This window comes from Centruroides vittatus, unplaced genomic scaffold, assembly GCF_030686945.1.
Source record: "Centruroides vittatus isolate TY-2023 unplaced genomic scaffold, ASM3068694v2 contig_884, whole genome shotgun sequence".
In the NCBI taxonomy this organism is placed as follows: Eukaryota; Metazoa; Arthropoda; class Arachnida; order Scorpiones; family Buthidae; genus Centruroides; species Centruroides vittatus.
The window spans coordinates 663546-684790 of NW_027122576.1; the positions used below are offsets into that span (position 1 = coordinate 663546).

The window sequence follows — 21245 nt, forward strand, 5'->3', positions numbered from 1 at the left end:
GACAACATGGAGACATGGAATGTGTTCTTTTATTCCTCCGCGTAACTCCGCGCGAGCCACATCCGTTTAAAAATTCCTGCGGAACGCGTTCCTAAATTCCGGTGGGAGTGCGCGCCGTCGAACGGCAAAAACGGCCGCTCGTAGCAGTAGTTTACGGTGGAAAGCAACATGGCGTCCTCCGTGGCTCAGATAGTTTCGTTTCCGGGTCCATTATGTGATTTTATGAATGAAAATTGAGAAATTGTGAAAGCGCGAGTTAGCGCACGCGGTGATGTAAGTGTCTTTACGAATTTTTTTCGAATGGTAGCCGGCGTTCTAATTTTTTTCGTGGGTATTTTGAATGCTCTTTCAACAAATAATCCATTTTATGGTTAAAATTTTACAATCGGGACCCTTCTTTTGCCCTTAAAAGCTCATATTTTAGAATTATAGATTCCTCCATCACGATGGTATCGAAAGTGCGGGCGCTGCCATCTTTCTTTCTTTCACCGTCGTTCCTAAATGCCTACAAACAGCAGCGCACTCCCGTAGTAGAGGAGACGCAGAGCGACCGCTATTAAAAAACGCACCCTTACAGTCGAGTTTTGGAACGCATCCAATGAGAAAGTAGTGTAAGAGTGACGTCGAATGACGTAAAAAGTACTATCCTTAAGAAACGAAACATCTATTACGAATGAATTGAAACATCTATTACAAATGAATTGAAACTAAATGACTTCATTTAAAAATAATATTTTCATATTACGATATTAATACATTTTTCATCACAGAAGAATTTAAAAGATTATAATTATTCTCGTAGCCACACGAGATGCTTCGAAGTAGAACAAACGACGGAAGCGAAAAAAAAAAAAAAAAAAAAAAAGTGAATATTCCAAAAATTTTATCGAAACGAAAAAAATCCAATACATTCCCAAATTATTAATAACACTTCAAGAATAAAAAATTTAATCCGTAAATAATTTTATTTTACAATTTTCTTAGTGATTATGGCACATTGTCGCTAACAGAAACGCACGCACACATAGAGAGTAACCTTAAATCGACTTCTATCGATTATTTAATTCGTAGATTAAGATAAGATAAATTTATTTCCAAACAAATATATTTTAATAATTAAATATTAATATAGCGAAATTCGAACAGGTAAAAATTATATAAGTAATTTTTTTTTACGTAATGGGCATCGACGGTTGATCGAATGTGTTTTTATCTCCAAGGCATATCTTTGGACCTTTGTCAGTCCTCCATTTATTAACTGTCATGGTTTCCTCTCATCGCAAATTTTGAATTGACTTTCTAGACGATAAAGTGAGTATCGGGTTTTATTCTAAAATGCAAATTAATCGAAGAACTGGTTAATTAATTAAGCAAGCTTTCTTTAACCGTTGTATGACGTTTGATTAAATAACAATGAAGATGTGTGACGTCGATATTGTTAGGCGCTCGCGATCAAATACACTAAAAATCGCTTAAATAAGGCTTACCAAGTATTTTTTTTTTAAATTTATTGTTTAATACGTAAAACAATTCACGCAATTAAATTCTCGTCGATTAAAATTTTGTTACTGCTTATCGAGTTTATGTAAGGCTGAATGTAGCATTTACTTTATAAAATCCCTACTTACTTGATTAATAAACAACGCTTGTAAATAAGCTTAATAATTATAAATTGTGTGATTATTTTGAATTGATTTTTAGTAAATTTATATGAAATTTTTTAAATATTTGAAAATTATATGTATTTTAATTAATGTTATTATTTTGATTAGAATTAAGAGATTTGATTTTTAAACGTTTAAATGCATTTAATTACTTATTTTCTTATCAGTGAAAAAGCTGTTGGATGTTTTTTTATTTACATTCTTCTCCTGTCACTTTGTTCTGCGTAAAAAGTAATTATTATAGGTTGGAAACACAGTTTTAAATTATCGTATTTACTCGAATATAAGATGAGGTTTTTATTCATTTTTCACTGCTTCAAAACCCTAGGTTGTCCTATATGTGCGAGCGAAGGATTTTTTGCATTTTTGCAATATTTTTGTAAGTCATGTATTCTCATTTTTTACCCAATGCTCACCCTGTTGTGTTTAAAAACAAAAGTATTTTATCTGGGTCGTTTGAATTGTTCTTGTGTATTGTTAGGAGTAAAGAAGAATAGCAATAGGAAAAGCAAAGCTTTTGAATTGAATTCCAGATTGAAATTCCAAAATCACACAGGAGCATGATATAAGTTTTAATTCATTCCCATGTGAAAACAGATGATTGTTCAGAAATCAGAATTCGGAGAAACTCATAAGTATAATCAACGGAGAGTGAGTGGATCGACTGTTAAGAATTGGGGGAAAAAAAGTGGTTTTCGATTGTCCAGCTTTACAATAACAAATTATGTTGTCAATTTTACAAGATTTTTCCATAAAGTTTACAATGCAAGTAATTTTTGTAGGACAATGCATGCATTAATGTGCATTTGATATTTTATTTGTGATTAAATGGAATAACATTAGAATTGTATTAATAAGTATAATTTTCTTTATATTGATCTTTAAAGTCACATCTCATCCTATATATGATATCGTCTTATATGCAAATAAATACGGTAATACATATCATAACTTAAAATAACTAATATGACTGTAATTAAAGACTTTAGTTTTGTAATATTTACTGAAGTATGGCTTTGTTGAAGACATTAAAGGTTTTCGGGGGTACCTGATGCTTTTTGGTTACGTCCCGCTGATGTATTGAATCATTTAATACAAAAAATACTGGGGTAATGGGTTATTTTAAATTATATATTTTCCAATAAATTGTATGTATTATTTGAATTCTGTGTAAGTTGCGATAAGTTCTGATTTGGATAGTTTGCAAAAGATTTTTTTTAACAAGAGGGTACTTATAAAAATTTAAGAAGGGATACTTTGAAGTCAATACTTTGAGAAATGCTGATCTAAAATAACAATATTTTAGTTTGTAAGAAATTTTTTTCTGTTATTGGCTATGAATTTGATTTTTTTTAATAGATTAAATTATTTTTAAGCTTTTTGCTTTATCTTCCATAAATTATATATTTCTAACATATTGAAAATAGTTAATTTTATTTACGTCCAAAAATGTTTAAGATTATAATATAAAACTATATTCTTTTTATTTATCTTGTTTGAAAAGTGTATCTAGAGTAGTTTAATAAAATTTCCAGTAAATGAAACTATGCAACTTTGATACTATTCAACTATTCACCTTGAATATCCTAATTTTAAACTTAGAAGTAAGAATTAGCAGATATTACATAAAATATGTTTTTTAAATTGGCTCTCAGGAGACTGATTACTCCATTTGAGGAAACTGGACATTTGGAAATTCAACCCAGTCAAAGGTGCAAAACCTATCATTTTACTAGTCAGTGAAAAATGTTGCAGGCTCCAGTAGTGCACATACAGTGTCATGGTGGCTGGATGTATTCTATAGCACAGTGTGGAAGGCACTGAGAAAGTTAGTGCATTATCTGTATGGCCGCATTTCTTTATGCAGCGAGAGTGTAGCGAAATGACGTCACGAGCAGTGTTGGCCAATTAGAAACCAGTTTCAGCATGTTTGCTGTAAAGCACTTCTCAAGCACTGCATAAAGAAACACGGCCTATAAGATCAGCCACAACCAGCAATTGCCTGCCGTTGACAGGGAAACCCAACTGACCTTTTTGTTGATCTTCCTTGTCAGAATGGAAATGGATTTGTTCTGACCATGGAAAATCCTGTGGAGCAACAAGGCATATTTTTTTTGGAATAGTGAACACTTGTAATTGTTGCATTTGGACCAATGAAAATGTCATTTTTTTCCAGCAGATTCCACTGCACTCAGTCCAAAGTTGCAGTCTAATGTGGATTTATATCAACATTTATCATTGGACTATTCTTCAAAGTACCTAGTGTCGATGGATTAGTAGTATGATCACAAGATACCAATAGATACTAAACATTTTTGTTGTATTCCAACTATAACAGTGAAAATGCCTTCAGTCAACCATTTTCACAGAAGATGGAGTGCCTCCAAATATTAGATGCTCATTCAGCAGTGTTTCAGAGAATATTTCACTAACAGCAGAGATCAGTAATATGTTTCCTATGGCCTGGCCACTTTGTCATCAGGATCTTAATTCATATAATTTTTGGTTTTGGGGCACTTAAAAAGTATGGTTTTTCAAAGATATATTGAAAATTTGACAGGCTTCAAAGACAGTAGTGCACTTTAGCATGTAAGAAGCATTATAGAAGATTAGTTATGGTTGACCATTGAACTTGATGTTCATTACCTTCAGGTTCTACATCTTTAGAATGGGGACTGTATTGAGCAGTATCCCCTGCATCATTAAGGTCTTTGTAAATTATGAATGTTAGAAGCAGTTGGGCCTACAGAAATTTATTGTTATTTAATTTATATACGCAAGTTTTTGAAACTTGGTGTCATAATTGCAATTAAAAATTTTTTCAAAAAACGTCAATTATAAATAGAACTCTCTAGGTTAAAACAGCATTCGAAGTTATAGAACATTATACTTACAACATAATGCTTAGTTATTTAATGTAGTTTTCTATTTAATAACCTGATGCAAGCTGCTAAAGAAGGTTGAAAAGATCTCAATATAACACAAGAAGAAATAAAGTGATATTGATGCCTTATCATATCTCTTTTAATAGCCAAATTTTTAATTATCTTATCAATCAATACATTTAGAAAATGTTAAACATTGGTTAAGAAGAATGCCTAGATCAGCAATAGTATCAACATAATGGGAAGTTCAATGATGTAAATTTGGTCTAAAGGGGATTTCTTATTAAGTCAAAGCATTTCAAAGATATTTTATCAAAGTTAAAGGAAAGAGTAAAGGCTTGTAGAACCTTAATTAAAATGCAAACATCTGTTTGTAAAATTGTGAGATTGGAGTTTAAAATTAATGTCATCAACATATAAAATAATGAGAAGCTAGATTTTATTATAAATAACATTAATATACAGTACTGGCATTAATTCTGGACACTTTTAGTAGTTTTTTTCAATTTTTCTTACACTCATGAATTTCATATGACTTTAATATTCTAATCAAATGATAATGTTTTACAATGCTTTCTGTTGAATTTGATCCCATAATTTTGGAAAACTTCAATAAAATTATTTAGTTAAACAACAGTATTACAAGAATGCTTTATTTATAAGATTTCATATGAAATACATGTTATGAAGTAAAACAGTTTATTTTTAATATTTTGTTGGATACCTTTCCCTTTTATCACTGCCTCAATTCTTCAAGGCATTGAATCCACTAGATACCTGCAATATTGTGGCGTGATCACCTTGGTGGTTCTATCAACTCTGTTTTGTTACTGGGATTGTGGCATAATACCAACACTTTCAGTTTTGAACACAGATTTTCTATTGGATTTAGGTCAAGACAGTAATATTTTGGTCTCTGAATGATTTCAGGCAACAACTGGCTGTATGAGATGGTGCTCCTTCTTGCTGAAAGATGCATTGCTGACAGTTGCCTTCAAACAAATCTGTGATGGTAGATAGCATCCAACACTACTTCCTAGTATTTTTTCATCAGTTTTGCCATCTGTGACAGCAAGATGTTTAATACCTTCTGGCCATGTAAGCCCACACCATTATACTCGCAGGATGCTTCATGGTGGTCATAATGCACTCGGGCAAAAGGTCCTTACTGGCTCGGTGATAAACAAACTTTATTCCATCATTTCCAAAGTTACAACTTTTGTCTTGTTGCTCCAAATAATCTTTCCCCAGTATTCTTATGTCCCAAACCCAATCAATATGTTTCTCTCTCTGTTTTTTGTTGAGGTATGGTTTCTTTCTTTGGTGTCGTTGCTCATAGACTATTGTCACAATTTTTTTCTAACAGTTTTGTCAGTAATTTGCACACCAGATGTCTTCAGGATGATGATGTTGTCTTTTGCTGATCTGTGATGGTCTTGTAGAGACAGACAACAGATTCTGTGCATATCATGCACAGTTATTTTTGGTTTTCTACCTTGGAGTTCTTGGTTGTTGTTGGAGCTGTTTTGTCAATCGAGTTTCAGCAATTGTTTGCAGACACATCTTACGTTTGACTTTGTAGCTCCATCACCCAACTTAATTGTTATTTCTTTATATGTGTAGTTTTCTTTTCTTTGCCAGAGACCAGTCAGCATGTTTTGTTCTGTTAGGAGCCATAATTTCAGTTTTATCACATTTACATAACCTCAAAATTCAGAAATCTCTCTTGTCAACACAATAGCTGCTAAAAATGACAAAGCTGTTAGATATGGTTGCTCAAACTCTCCTGATTGAATACTGAAACATACCTATAAATTATCCTGTGATTGGACAAAATAAACACATGACACTCAACATTGCTATTTCTACTGATCAAGAAGTTAATTCAAAAATTCTTATGTAAAAAATTATTACTCCTTCTAACTTATGAAACTTATATTTATGCATCTTAATTCAATATATAATAAAATTAAAATGACAGTTTAAATAGCAAAAGAGCATTTTTTGACCATAGAAATAAAATGTCTTGAATTAATGTCAGTACTCCTAAACTTGATAAAAACAGACTGCTAAGAACTAGGTCCTGAGATATTCTGCGGATAGAGAAAGGAGGAAAGGTAAAATCACCAAGTTTGATTGATTGTAAAAGTTTCTGAGTAAGAAATAGAAGTTTTACCAGTTTACAACTCTGTTGTGACTACTATAATGGTTTGTCAAAATGTCAATTAAATGTGAGCAGAGTACTAAGTCAATAGTCTGTTTGATATCAATATAGACAGTATATGAAACTTTTAGACAAGACAACTAACTCAATAACCTAAAACCAACAATGAGAACATTGACTTTAAAACAGCAAATGGTTTCTTCCATCATGAATGGACATCTCAGGTTCAAAAATAGAACTACACATTTTGGAACAAACAGATTCAAATATGTAGCCACTTACCGATTGGTGGAGATGACTCCAGCAGACAAGCTGTGAATATATCAAGGTTTAAGGGAGATGGAGACACACTTTTTGTGTAGTTGGGAATTTAAAGTTGATAACCACTTTTCTTGAAGCCACCTTGTATATCTCCATAAATTCTAGGTATCAGAATTGTGCTCTATTGGATCTTTTTTGGACTCTGAACTTGCAAAGGATCAGTGCAAGTCAAATGATGTTAAAGCCATAATGTTAGTAGGGGGAGATATTAGCCTCTACAGACAAATAAAGAAGACTAAAGACACAATACTCAAAAATTTTTAACATTGCAGAATATAAGGATATTAGACATTTGGTACTTTCTTAGGAATGGCAATAATAAATGAGATTTTTCCATTGAGCATAAACAAAAGTTTTATTTATTATTTTGGTAAAAAGTTTGGACAATATGGTAGCTGCAGTGCGAGAAAGGTACTTATAAAAAAAAACTGAGGGAATATCATCAGGACTATTTAGATTTAGATAAGTTGGCTGTGAAGGGTTAAGGGTGATGAAAAGTTAATAGCATGCTTAAAATATAAGTAGACAGTATCAGTTTTCAGTTTCAGTGGTACACTATTAACCAGGAAAGACCAGTCCAGTGAGCAAAGCCAATTAGATATACTCTTCAAGTTTGTAACATTTCAAATGAGTAATAGCAGTTTTTGTTTAGGGAAAGTGTCAAAGTAGATAGAGAATTTAAGTTTTATGCAAATAGTTATATGATTGGAAGAAAATCCTATAACAGATGTAGTGGAATGCCAAGCCCATGAGAAAATACTAAATCAAGAAATACATTTTCTCTAGAAGGGAGAAAGATGTGTTGTTTAAAATTGAAAAAATAAAATAAAATGTATCATATATAAAAAATCCTAAGGATGATCAAGATATAAAATATATATAATTTAATTTTGTGTGCTGACTTTTATTCATTTCAGTGACTGTTTTAGATGTTAGGTCAATATCATATTTTATTTTTCTTTAGAAGATAAGTTATATATTTAATATAATCTAAAATACATTATGCACTCATTCAGTTATTGATAGAAAATTGTGACATGTAATAATAATGTGTAATGCTAACTTGTTTACAAATGTTTCCAAAATATAAAAAAAGACAAGTTTAAAATATTAATATAGACAATAAATTTATCTAATATAACTTTGATTTAAAAAGTAGCATTCACTTTTATATTCAATTGCTATATGTTAGCCTCAAAACATTTTTTATCAGTTAAAATCTTTTTTAATCAATTTATTTTTAAATTTCAAATGCAATTTGAAAAATTTTATTATTAAAAGAATACATTAAATGTACATAAATAAAAACAATAAATAAATCCATCTAATAATTCTTTAAGCTTCTTGTATTGCTACAGATTTATCTATAAGCTTCTGCACATGTCACAAAAATAAAAGATTTCTCTATTGTTAATTTTATTTATGTTGTACTTTTTCAATTGTATTTTAATAAATAATTCCAACATAAACATACAAAATATAAATTTTTATAAATTTTCTCATTTCAAATATAGGATATAAATAATAATTCTGATGCTTTGATGATGTAGATATTGACTAATTTCAAAATGTTACGTCTTATCAAATATCAAAATATTAATTTTTTGATTTTTCTGATTTTAGATGCGTAAATTTTGGAATTTATTTTCTGTTGAGATTTCAGGAATCTGATTTTTGTAAAATTATAAACAAATACTATGGTTTATGAAATGTTCTTGTAGGCCTACATAAATTATTGATACTCATTGGTATCATTTGTACATATACAGTACTAGTGTTTATAAATTAGAAACAACTGCTTTATTGATTTATGATTAAGATGTTGGATTGTTAATGAATATACAGTAAGATCCCACTTAATGCGGGGGATGCATTTCTAGACGACAAAGTGCTAAGTGAAACAGCATTAAACGAGACCATTTTAACATAGAGTAAATAGGGATAGGTAAACACGCGACCAAAAAATAAGCAAATTTTACAATAATTTTAAGATATTTTTATTAATTAAAATAATTAAAATAAGATATTTTTATATATAGATATAGATATAGATATTTTTATATAAATTTTTGCATAATATTATGTGTTAAATAACACATAAACATATGCGCACAGAAATGTAAAGTTAATTTTTTGTGACGAAGGCTGGCTCTTCTGAAATTCTTGTTTTTTGCGATGAAGTCGTGTAGTTTCATTGGTCACTTTCTTTTTCTTTCCTTAAGAAAATGTCAGTAGCAGAAGATTGCATACAAAACGCCACATTTTGCTTTGGCACTCCTATCAAAATCTAGATCATTCCATACAATTTGATCAACGATTTCGGTTATCGTTACCAAACCTTTAGTAAGGAAATCTGTAGAAAAATTTTTTGGATTCTATATCTTCAGAATCGCTATTTTCAACTTCTACAGGAATTCCTTGTTCTGCAGTTTTTGAAAGTCGTCGTTGGTAAGGCTCTTACCAGAAACCTGCAGTACCCTCCCCCCAATATTCTGCTCGCCTACATCTCCTGTATCGATTAAGTTGACAATTTTGTCAACCTAATGATGCAGCGATAGGTTCTTGGATACCTTTAGCCATAACTTCTTCCACACTCCGTTCATGCATTTATCAGTTAATTCGTGACAAGCGAAGTTGATATATTTCTTATGGCATCCATGATGTTACATTTTTTCCAAAATTGCACAAAACAAAGATAGATTTAAGGGACGTACAGCGCTACGACGAATTGCCACCTTTTGCTGATTGGTTCGTGTTTGGGAATAATTCTATTATATATGAATCAATGAAATACCGTGTTAATTTGAATCAGTGTAAATTTTGAGCGTTTTTTTAGGCATCAAGCAGAACGCGTTATATTGAATCAGCGTTAAGCAAGACAGCGTTAAGCGGGGTCTTACTGTATTTTTTTAAAATTAAAAAAAAAATTTATATACAAAATCTTTTAGTTAATCTGGTAAACGAGTAGAAAATTTCTTGTACAAAAAGAAAAATATATTGGTAGGGAATGCAAAATTGTTAAAATAAAATGAATCCTCTTTAAATTTTTCTGGCAAATAGATTATTTATTCTATCTAATAATCATATCAGTCCGAAAATATAAAGTTATGGCAATTATACATTTGTTAAGGAGGTGCTTACCTTGTGTTAGTCATAAGAAATCTGTTAAGGACAAATTAAATATTATATCATCATCATTAATAGCAGCTGAATACACAAGTGATTTATTTAATAGAATATATGAAAAAATATTTATGCATTAAATATTTACTATAATTTTGAAATTAAAACATTCTTATAGTATATAGAATTTTAAATAGTCTCAGTGTCATATATAACTTAATCAGATCTTTTCAAAACCTTTATTTATTCTTAACTGTATAACTGAACCGTCTGTACATGTTAGTAAATAAGAATAGTAAAAAATATCCTCTTAGTATATATATATAACGATTTGAAATAAATAATTTCTTGGTACTCATTTAATTATATGATCTGCAGATCTGTACGATCTAAAAGGTAATTATAATATTCATTGAAAGGTTTTTATATCATAGTGTACACATACCAAATGCTAATTAATTATACAAATGAGCATTATAGTCATATTTAAAGGAAATGAAATAAACATGTAAAATATAAGTTAAAATCTTAACAAATCAATCAGTCTTTTTTCTTAAATATATCTCTTCAATTTTAAAAATTTGTTTTGTTTGACGTATTCTTTTATCAAAGTAAATAAAGTATTCTAAAAACACTACAGATGTAAAACAGAAATATTTGAAAATTTTCTTTTAATTGAATTTTTAGATACTTCAATATAAATATTTTGTTGTAGTGTAAGTCAAGTCACAGTGTGGTAATTTTAGATATAAAAATCACTTCCATCTTTGAATCTGTATTTCTCTATAAGCTGTTAATTTTAAAGATTTCTTAGGGCACTGTAAAATCAGTAAATTGAAGATAAATTGTTTTGTGAGCAGATACAAAATGTTCAGTTCCTAAAGAAAGTACATTGGATTTGGGAGATATATATTAATCAGCCTCCTCGAATTTAACAATATTTGTAACTTATAGGAAAATGATTATTAAAATCTATCAATTTTTCTGGAATATCTTAATTCAGTTTTTCTTTAAAAATTCTCCACTTTCTCATACAAATTTTAGCAAATCAGCTTAAATAAATTGAATGGAAATACAGTAGAGCGTCGAAAATTGGCGTCAATTGGGGACTGGGGTTGTCCAATTAGTCATTTGTTCCAATTTCCGACTTTGTACGAAAAAATATATTAACCTGTCCGATGTTCAAATTTTTCTCCGTTGCGTATCGCTTCCTGTTGAATTTTTCTCCGTTGCGTATCGCTTCCTGTTGAATTTTTCTCCGTTGCGTGTCGCTTCGTGTTGAATTTTCGTTGATTTTAAGCCTAACGAAAATTTTTATAATAATAATCGAGGCTATCGTATCGTTAAAAATTATTTCTTTATTTTGTACAAACAAAATAAATATATTGAAGAATATAAAAAACATGAAAATTATACTTTAGAAGTAAATTTAGTATCAAAAATGTTCAATTCAGCACGACACAGTCCGACTGAAAATCGTTCCAATTTTCGGCCATTTCAATTACCGACGTTCCAATTAACGACGCTCTACTGTAGTAATATTAATACTAATTTTTCTGATTGAAAATATATCAATATAATTTATTTCAGCAATTGACTGTACAAAAAATATTAAATGAATATAAAAATTCTTCAGTAAAACCACAAAAAAAGAAGGGTAATTTGATGATTTATAGTTGCAAAAAAAATTTTTAAAAATCATAATGATTTTTTAACAGTTTTTGTAATTATAAATCATCAAATTATCCATGTTGCATTGTAGAAAAGTTTTTGAAATTTGAATTTTAAAATATTTTCTACTATGATTTATACTAAGTGTGAGATACACAACACCTGTGAAATTACCTTATCCTCAAAACCTATAATTTACTAAAAATTGTATAGTGCAGTTCATGAATCATAATATAAACTGTTTTGTTTAGTTTCACAAAAGCATAATTAGGTAATATTTTATTTATATTAGAGTATCTTAATTCTATTTGATAAAAATTTTTTAAATATGGATTTCTTAGAAAACTAATACATTTAAAATTTCTCAAAAATTGTATTTAATGTAGTAAGTGATGATAATTGCAATGAATTATAATAGCATATTAAATATTTTTTATGAGAAAAATTATAGTGTGCAGTTATTTAGCTTTGAATGAAAGGATTGTCGTCTTACAAATTCTTTTGGTTTTTGTAATGTTTATTTCATTATGGGGAAAGTGATATTTAAATACTTGGCATGCAAAAATAATCTTTACATAAACACTGGATAATAACATTTAATCAATAATACATTGTTCCATTCAATGTATTTTTCAAAGAGAGCAAGTTTTTAAAAATGAAATTATATAAGAAATTTCACAAGACCTTAAGATTTTCTTTGAAAGAAGAGTTGCATAATTTGGTAAGCTAAAATAAAAATAAGAAAACGAAATGTTATTGAATGAAGGATATTCTCTTCAAATATTTCTACATTAATCTAGTAAAAGATTTAGATTTTTTAAAATTAATTAATTTAAAAATTTATCTGATTGTCATCAATTGTTAAGAAATTGTAATATATGTATTTCTCGTAAAAATTTATTTACATTAAATCAAGTCAAAGTTGTTATTACATGATGATGATATATTTCTTTGTATATCTGAGTTAAGGTAACGATACCAGCCTCCTGCTCCAGGAACTCAAATTTGAGTCCAGGTTGCCTTTGTCCTTTGCTATCTAGCTCCATTATGATTTCAGCTGAACCCATAATGAGTAAACAAAAAAGAGCATCTTAGTTCTTACATGGCAGAAAGATCTACATATATAAAGTTTATGATGCCCTTGCAACATGCAGCCAGAGACTAATGGGGGCATACAAGATGGTATAAAAGGAGACGACAATCTCCTCACCAACACCTTTTCCCTTACTCTTATGCTTGGAAATGAGACAACCAAAACTAGTGTTCATGTCCAGCTCACCAGGTTTGGTTGTCTCATTACCAAGCGTAAGAGTAAGGGGAAAAGGTGTTGGTGAGGAGATTGACATTTCCTTTCATACCACCTTGCATGTCGTGTTGGCACCACAAATTGTTATTATTATTTCTAATCGTATTCCACTTTTTTCACTGTTGCATAAGCAAGTGTTTTGGATTTAATATAGATACATTTTCTTTCTCTGATGCATTTGTTTTTTCAAAATGGAATGAAATATGATTGAAATGATTTACTTTAAAATTGTGTGAGGAAATGGAAAATTGTTTATTTTAAAAAATATTTTTATCATTACTTGACATAATATGTTCAAATAATTCAAAATAAAAATTTTCTTTCTTAAGTATAAGTTATTAACTTTAAAATATGTTTTTAGTTAAAATGATTTATTTTATGATAGAGATCTTGAGAATTATTTTTAAAAATTCAGTTTGAAAACTTCATATTAATTAGGGTTTCTCATTTCCCGATCTTTTGCTTGTTCTGGATTTCGGGAAAAAAGTGAACTGTTTTCCAGGATCCCAGGAAATCCTGGAATATAATGAATTATTTTTAAAATATAAAAAATATCTTGAAATCGAATGATATAATTAATTTTCTTTTTTAAGGGTAATTTAATACGTTCTGCAACCTCCAAAGTCATAATATTAATAATGTTATGTAAAATATATATTAAAATTACCTTTGAATTACGTAGAAATGTATTAAAGTTTGTTGGAAACTGCTTACAAAAAATGCCTTTGAATTGACTTAAAAATTTAAGGAAAAAATAAACTTAGATCAAACTTCTAACTTAAAAGGTAATTTTTGTTTTTTAAATAAAACATAATACAAAATATTATTGTGAATTTTTATAAGATTTTGAAAACCAAAGATGGTCAATACTCCGATCACTCAATCTGATTCTTATTTTAGTAATGAAAAGTCCTGCTACCAAGAATGCCCTTTCCGATTTAATTGATGTGAGTGGAATCGTGTTTAATGCATTTAAGAGAAGACAGATGTTATGTTTTTTTCACCTGTAGCCTGGAAGATTTCTAGTTCATTTTTGAGATTGTAGTACTTCTTTTGTTCTCTAGTATTCTTGATTTGTCTACCTGGACTGCTTTAATAGAAACATCGTAGCCCAATAATTCGGCAGTTTGTTTGTCTTTAATAATCAGGTTATGAAGAAAAACTTCATACTTTGTGCTCTTTTGTATCCTTGCCCAATTTGCACATCCTAGCATGATGCAGTTATTGAAGCTACTGGGTGTAGTTGAAATTAAGACAGCATCAGCACAATTATTTAAGATATTACAGGTTCTGACAAGTAAAGAATTTTCGGAGTCCTGCCACAAAAACATATTGATTATTGACAATCTGTGATATGCGATAACAAGCAAAAATTTAAAAAACTAATAAGCAGACTTAAAATTAATAAATAGAAATGGATTATGACAGTTTATGAGTTAATTATACTTTCTATTTGCATAATTTCTTCAACCTTAACACAAAAAAGAAAAAAGTGAACTTTTAAGAAATTTTGTGGGATTTCTTGGGATGAGAAGAATTTTCTGGGTGAAAAGAACAACCAGGATTTCGAGATCTCATCCGAGAAACCCTAATATTAATATTTGCTATTGTGCTTTTAGCTTTAAAAAATATGAAAAGTTAATGCTAAGATCATTCAGATCTTAGAAGAATTAATTGTTAGCTTGTTGAAAAAACAGCTTGTTTACTTGATTAATATAATTACTGGTATATAATGTTCAAATTGACAGTACTTAATGTCTTTTGTAAGAGGATCTGATTGCTGAGTGAACAGAAAACATGGAATGAAAAAATAAAATTTGAAAGTTTTCTTTCTAAATCTTAAATTAATCATCCAGAATCGAAGGCAAAAATAAGAGGTAAACTATCAAAAGCAATAAAGGAAAGGTGAATAAGAGAAGACATTAAAACAAGTTTTGTTTTATAAATTTAAATTTGTTTGCCTTTCTTTGAGAATAAATCAAAACAAAATAAATCGAATTCTTGGATAATGATCACAGATGTGACATTGTTTATTGTTGCTATCAGTTAGCCATCGACAATATGTATTGTCTCTTTTCATTTTGTGTTTTTGAATATAACTTTGGTTTGAATTATTGACAATTTCAAAAAAGAAATCCAAAATCTATTAAGAATTTCTAAGTGGTGATAAACAAATCAAAATTACCATAGAGGATGCAAAAATATATTTGTAGCTCATGTCTTTAATGTTTTCTTCTGATTTGAGATAGGAGTTCTTATTGTCCCCTCCAGTATTCATAACTACTGGTATATTGCACTCCCAATAAGTCCTTATTTACCTATTTAAAAAACCACCTTCCTTAACAAAGCCTAAGAAACTTTTTCCGGGTTCTTGGTGTAAGATCTCAACTTAGTCCCTAGACCCAAGATTGAGTATCTTACACAAAGCAACACCATACATTCAAAGGATATATTGTGAGCACTTTTGTCCATCATATTAATAATTTTCTTTATAATTACCCATTCTGTATACTAATGAGAAATCTGTCACTGCATTGATGTAATAGATCTTTGTACAAATTGGTTTCTTTTCATTTTTAAAAATAATTTTGGCTAAATTCATCTTGAATATTACATCTCTTCAGGTGCACTGTTTGAGAACCAATGACGTAGGATATAACTTTTTTTTTATACTGCACTCATTATTAAATGCCAGAATGTTTATTTCTTAAAATCAACTGACATATCATATTAATAATAATAATTAAAAATTTATTTTAAATTCAAATAATTTGCTGTTATTTTCTCTAATTTCCTATTTTATTATTATTATTTTTTAAGATTTTCTGTTAAAATCCCAAATAAATCTGTATAGTTTAAGCCAATTAATGGAACTTAACATGGAGACGGCCAGACGTTGTCCTCTCTGATTCGAACGAAACTATAAGTTAAACAGTCAATTTTCAGAGGCTCATTTTTCAGAAATGCTTGAGAAGTAGGTCCTATTATTTGGACAGGAATTTGTGTTTAGGGCTATGTGCTCGCCAAGTTTCATTTGAATCAAAGAGGACGACATCTAGCCATCTTGTTAGATAACTAAAAACAATTAGGGAATCTTTTGTCTATGCTCTTGTTAAACCACCACAACAAACACAATTTTCAGATAGTTGAGGAATGCAGATTTCCTGAGACTTAGTTATTGTGAAGATGAAAGAAAATTGTCAGTAATAAAAATAGTTTTAGTTTAAAGTTTGTTACTGTAATGAAATATATAGAACCCTCTGTAAAAACATATCTTATTTTCTGTGTTACATGTCATATATGCTTTATTAACAATTTAAAAATGTCTTTAATTTATGGGGACTTAACATTGCAGAGTCAGCAGAAATGATGTCTTGGCAATTTCTGTTATTAGCAAGACCTGTAGATCTTGCATTGTTGAGGGCCTGCAAGTCTTGCTAATAATAGAATTTGCATTAATAATTTAATTTTAATAACTATATTACTGTTAAGATTACTGATAGAAATGTTAATTGTAACAAACATTTACTAAATTCTGCAAACTGCAGCTTCAATTAATTGACATAGTGAAAACAGCATAGTAACTAATTATATTCATATAATTAATAAATAATTTGCAATATACTGGCTAATTCAGAAATTAATTGAGAGTACAGTGGAACCTCGCTTAACGAGCACCTCTCATAAAGAGTAATTTGCATAACAAGTGCAACAAATTGTAAAAAAATGACTCGTTTTGCAAGCAACGTTTTGCATAATGAGTAATGAGAAGAGGGGAAGTCCCGGATTCTGCACATGTTACATCAGTCTATGTTTAGCACTCTTTATGCTAGCGTCTTAGTGTCACTTGTGATCACACATTTTTCCAAACTTGTGTTCAGGCATATTGAATATAAACATTAACAACCATAGCCCATTATATAATAAACACACCAAACAATATGCCAAATTCTTGGGCTATGTAAAAGCTATAATTAAATATTAGAAATTAAATAATTTGACTAGAGGTCGGCAGTTATGCTGCCATCTTGTATTAAATTTAATGACCGATTCCAAATTAAATTTCGACTTTTTGTTTTCTGCAAATCGAATTTGCATTCCAAGTTGGTTCAGTCTGCACTAGAAGAAAAGATGATGATGATTCCCACTTCTTAACAATGTATATTGTATAATTTTCTTTGAATAAACATTATACATAAAATATTTGAGTACTTTTTTGGCATAGAATGCACTATCGTATTTTACATTAGTTTATATGAGAAAAATTGTTTTGTTTAATTAATGAATGTTTTGCATTACGAGTTAGATTCTGGAACGAATTATGCTTGTTAAGCGAGGTTCCATTGTATATTATAAAATAGTATGTTAATGTGAATACATTAATTGAAAAGTATAAAATAATATTAAATAGAAGAAAAAATAATAAATTGCAGATTTAATATTTGAGTATGGCTGTTAAAAATAAGTTTTATTTTATGAATAATTATAGATTTTTTAATTAAAATTTAATTATAATTGTTTTTTAATAATAATAATAATAATAATAATTCTTTTTTAAATTTTAGATAGTTATTTTGAAGATATTGATCTTATTGACGTAGTATTAATCACAAGATGAATCAAGGTAACTTTTTTAAAAAGGTTTTATTATAAAAGATTTTTGCATTAAATTTTGTATATCTATACTTTTATATATAAAATTTATAATGTTATTTTCTTCAATTTTATTTATCCAAATATAATGTAAATTATATACATGGCTTATATGATCAATCTTAATCAGCCATATGTAATTAGGTATATTTATTTATAGTGTTTTAAATTTGTACTGCTATATTTTAATTAAATTATGCTGATTTTTAATTTTGGAAACTAATATTTATACTACAGGGTGTTTCACAATGTTTTGACGATTTCAAAGTTGAATAACTTGCAAACTAATTGCTAAAAATAGTTGAAAATATTACACAAAGTACAAAATTTATTCAATTTTACTTATGTAACACTACATCAGGCAAATGACAACCATTCACGGCTACACAAGATTTGAGGTGTTTCACCCAGCTTTTGAACACATTTTTTGTAACTGTAATCGAATTTGAGATGAAATTTCCAGAATTCCTGGAATTCTGGAAATTTCATCTCAAATTCGATGTCTTAATTGTTCCAAGCTTCTTGGCTGGTCAGAGTACACTCTTGCCTTCAAATAACCTCGTAGGTAAAAGTCTGGCATGGTTAAATCAGGCGAGCGAGGTGGCCATTCGAAATCGAGCACGTTTGGAAATTATGCGGTTGCCGAAAGATTCATGGAAAACTTCAAAGGTCTTGTTGGATGTGTGGCGTGTTGCGCCGTCTTGTTAGAACCAAGTTGATTGGAGGCATCTACGACAGCGTAGAGTAAGGATTAGGAATGTATTCAACATCTCTGTATACTGGGTAGTGTTAACAGTTCCTTCAAAAAAATCTGGCTTGACGATGCCCCACCTGCCTGTATGGTTACTCACTCATTGTGTAATGGCTTCTCTTCAATGGCCTTGGGATTATCACGTGTAGTAACCTTATGAGATGAAAGTTGACAGTCCACACTACTAATAGAGGGTGCCACTGTCGGTTTTAATGCGAGTTATTCAACTTTGAAATCGTCAAAACATTGTGAAACACCCTGTACATAATAATATTAATATCTTAATATATTATGTTGTGTATGTGTAAAATTATTCACAGTAGACTCTTGAATATCCAAGATCACATTAATCAGGAAACAGATTAACAAAGATGCCGAAAATGCTTGTGGATGAGTTGAGTCATTAAGTCATCACAAATTGGTTTATGACCTGTCCATGTTGAAGGCTACTAGCCAAAAGGAGGGAAATGGGAATGAGTAATCATTTATTGTGGCGTCGTCACAATGCCAGGCTGAAATTTTTAATCATATTTTTAATTTATTTAATTTAAAATATATGCTCTCCATCTCAAATTATTAGTAGTAGCTTGTCCCCGTACATCATACTTTTCCTTTAACAATAGAATCGTGCCGGTCATCTATTACTTGCTTTCAGGGGAAAAGATTTGAACTGAAATAACATGACTTCTTGTTTGCATTGGAAGGTCTTACATACAGTAAGACCTTCCATGGGATGCATTCCTAGATGACAAAGCACTAAAAGAACAGTGTTAAACAAGGTCATTTTAACGTAGAGTAAATAGGGATAGGGAACACATGACCAAAAATAAACAAATTTTACTTTAATTTTATTTGTATAATAATATTAATTTGTACATTAATTTGTATAATAATATATGTTAAATAACACAAAGATGTGCACACAGAAATATAAAGTTCATTTTTTTTTTTGTGATGAAGGTCCTGACTTTTCATTTTGAAATTCTTGTTTTTTTTGCAATAAAGTTGTGAAGTTTCATTTGTCGCTCTTTTTCTTTTCTTAAGCAAATGTCGATAGCAGAAGATCACATCCAACACACCTCTTCTTGCTTTTGCACTTCTTTCAAAATCTGGATCATTCATTACAATTTGATCAACAATTTCAGTTATTGTTACAAAACTTTTACTAAGGAAATCTGTAGCGAAATTTTTTGGGTTCTTCATTTTCAGAATCTCTATTTTCCAGTTCTACATGAATTCCTTGTTCTGCCAGTTCCTGAAGGTTGTTGTTGGTAAGGCTCTTACCAGAAATCTGTAGCTCCTCAATATCCTGCTCATCTACATTGCCTGCTGTATCGATTAGGTTTTTTGGTCGACCTAATGATACAGCAATAGGCTCTTCTCATTGAGAATTCTTGAATACCTTCAGCCATAATGCACTTCATTCGTGCATTTATCAGTTAATTCTTGCCAGGCGAAGCCAATATTGCCTATCCATGATGTTATATTTTTTCCAAAATTGCACCAAACAAACATAGATTTAAAGAAAGTACACTTTTTTGCCGCCTTTTTCTGATTGGCTCGTGTTTGTAAATAATCATATTATATACAAATCAATAAATGCCGCAATAATTTAAATTGGTGTAATTTTTGAACTTTTTATTAGGCTTTGAGCAAACCACATTATATCAAATCAGCATTGAGTGGGGTCTTACTGTAGTTAATTGGGACCTCCTACTCTTAAGGTTTCCATATCTGGTCTCGTCTTTCTTCTATCTAACTCCATTTTCAAGATTAAAGAAAAACAGACAGATGGACAACAACAGCGAGAATTTATAGGTTTACAATTTTTTCAAATTGAAGCCCAATGATATGCCCTGCTGTCAAATTTATTCCAAATAATTACATGGGGTAGTTATATGCATTGTTTTTTTCACATTTCTTAGAAAATTTACCTGTTCCATTTACTGGATACAGAATTCAAATGGTACTGGACTTTTATTTGGATAGCATTTTCTTCATTTAGTTCAGATAATATAGAGCAGGGATTGGTAACCTGTGCCTTCATGAGAAAATTTCTGCAACTTCCAATGTTACTCCATTCTTCTCTTCCATCATACAGAATGTCTAGACTGATAAGATAGGTCAGCAGTTTATATATTACATAATAGAGGTTGAGGCGCACATATTCAGCTCAAAACGTGAACGGCGGACAGAGGAGCATCGCCATCTGACAATTCTATATAGTCGATAATGACATTTGTTACATCTAGAATGGCGAGTAGATGATCAGCTTAAACTTCTTCATTTTTTTTGTGCTTGGGGTTAAAATTATGATGTATTTTATTAAAATAATGATTATTTAAGCATTTATGAATAATATTGTAAAGAAACAGGCAATTTTAATCCAGAAATTATTTAATTATTCAATTTTTTAGCAAATGATGTTAAGTGCCTATAGAATTTACGTATATTCATCTTCATGATAGCTTATCTTAAGGTAGGATTGTTCTTACACGGCATCTTCTATCATCAACAGCTTAATATGTTTGTAAATGTTCTAAAAATTAATTTTTTGAGCTGCTTTCGAATTTACATAAGCCACTACTTCCCTCGACAAAAGTATAAGGTAGTCCTATTGTCCTATCGTATGGTAGGAGACACTGACGCTAATTAAAAATAATTATTTAGTGTTATTAAACATCTTATAAATACTTTTAAACAGTTT

General features: G+C 29.8%; 1 protein-coding gene across 1 annotated transcript in view; it reads left to right on the top strand.

Annotated features, from left to right (window-relative positions):
• Positions 1-1014: 1014 nt before the first annotated feature.
• Positions 1015-21245, top strand: part of LOC136983642 (heterogeneous nuclear ribonucleoprotein U-like protein 1) — a 57155-nt gene continuing 36924 nt past the window's right edge. Inside the window, exons 1-2 of the mRNA XM_067280442.1 lie at positions 1015-1311; positions 17700-17758. Coding sequence (XP_067136543.1) covers positions 17749-17758 — 10 coding nt within the window. The 5' untranslated portion in view covers positions 1015-1311; positions 17700-17748. The remainder of the gene's footprint in view (positions 1312-17699; positions 17759-21245) is intronic.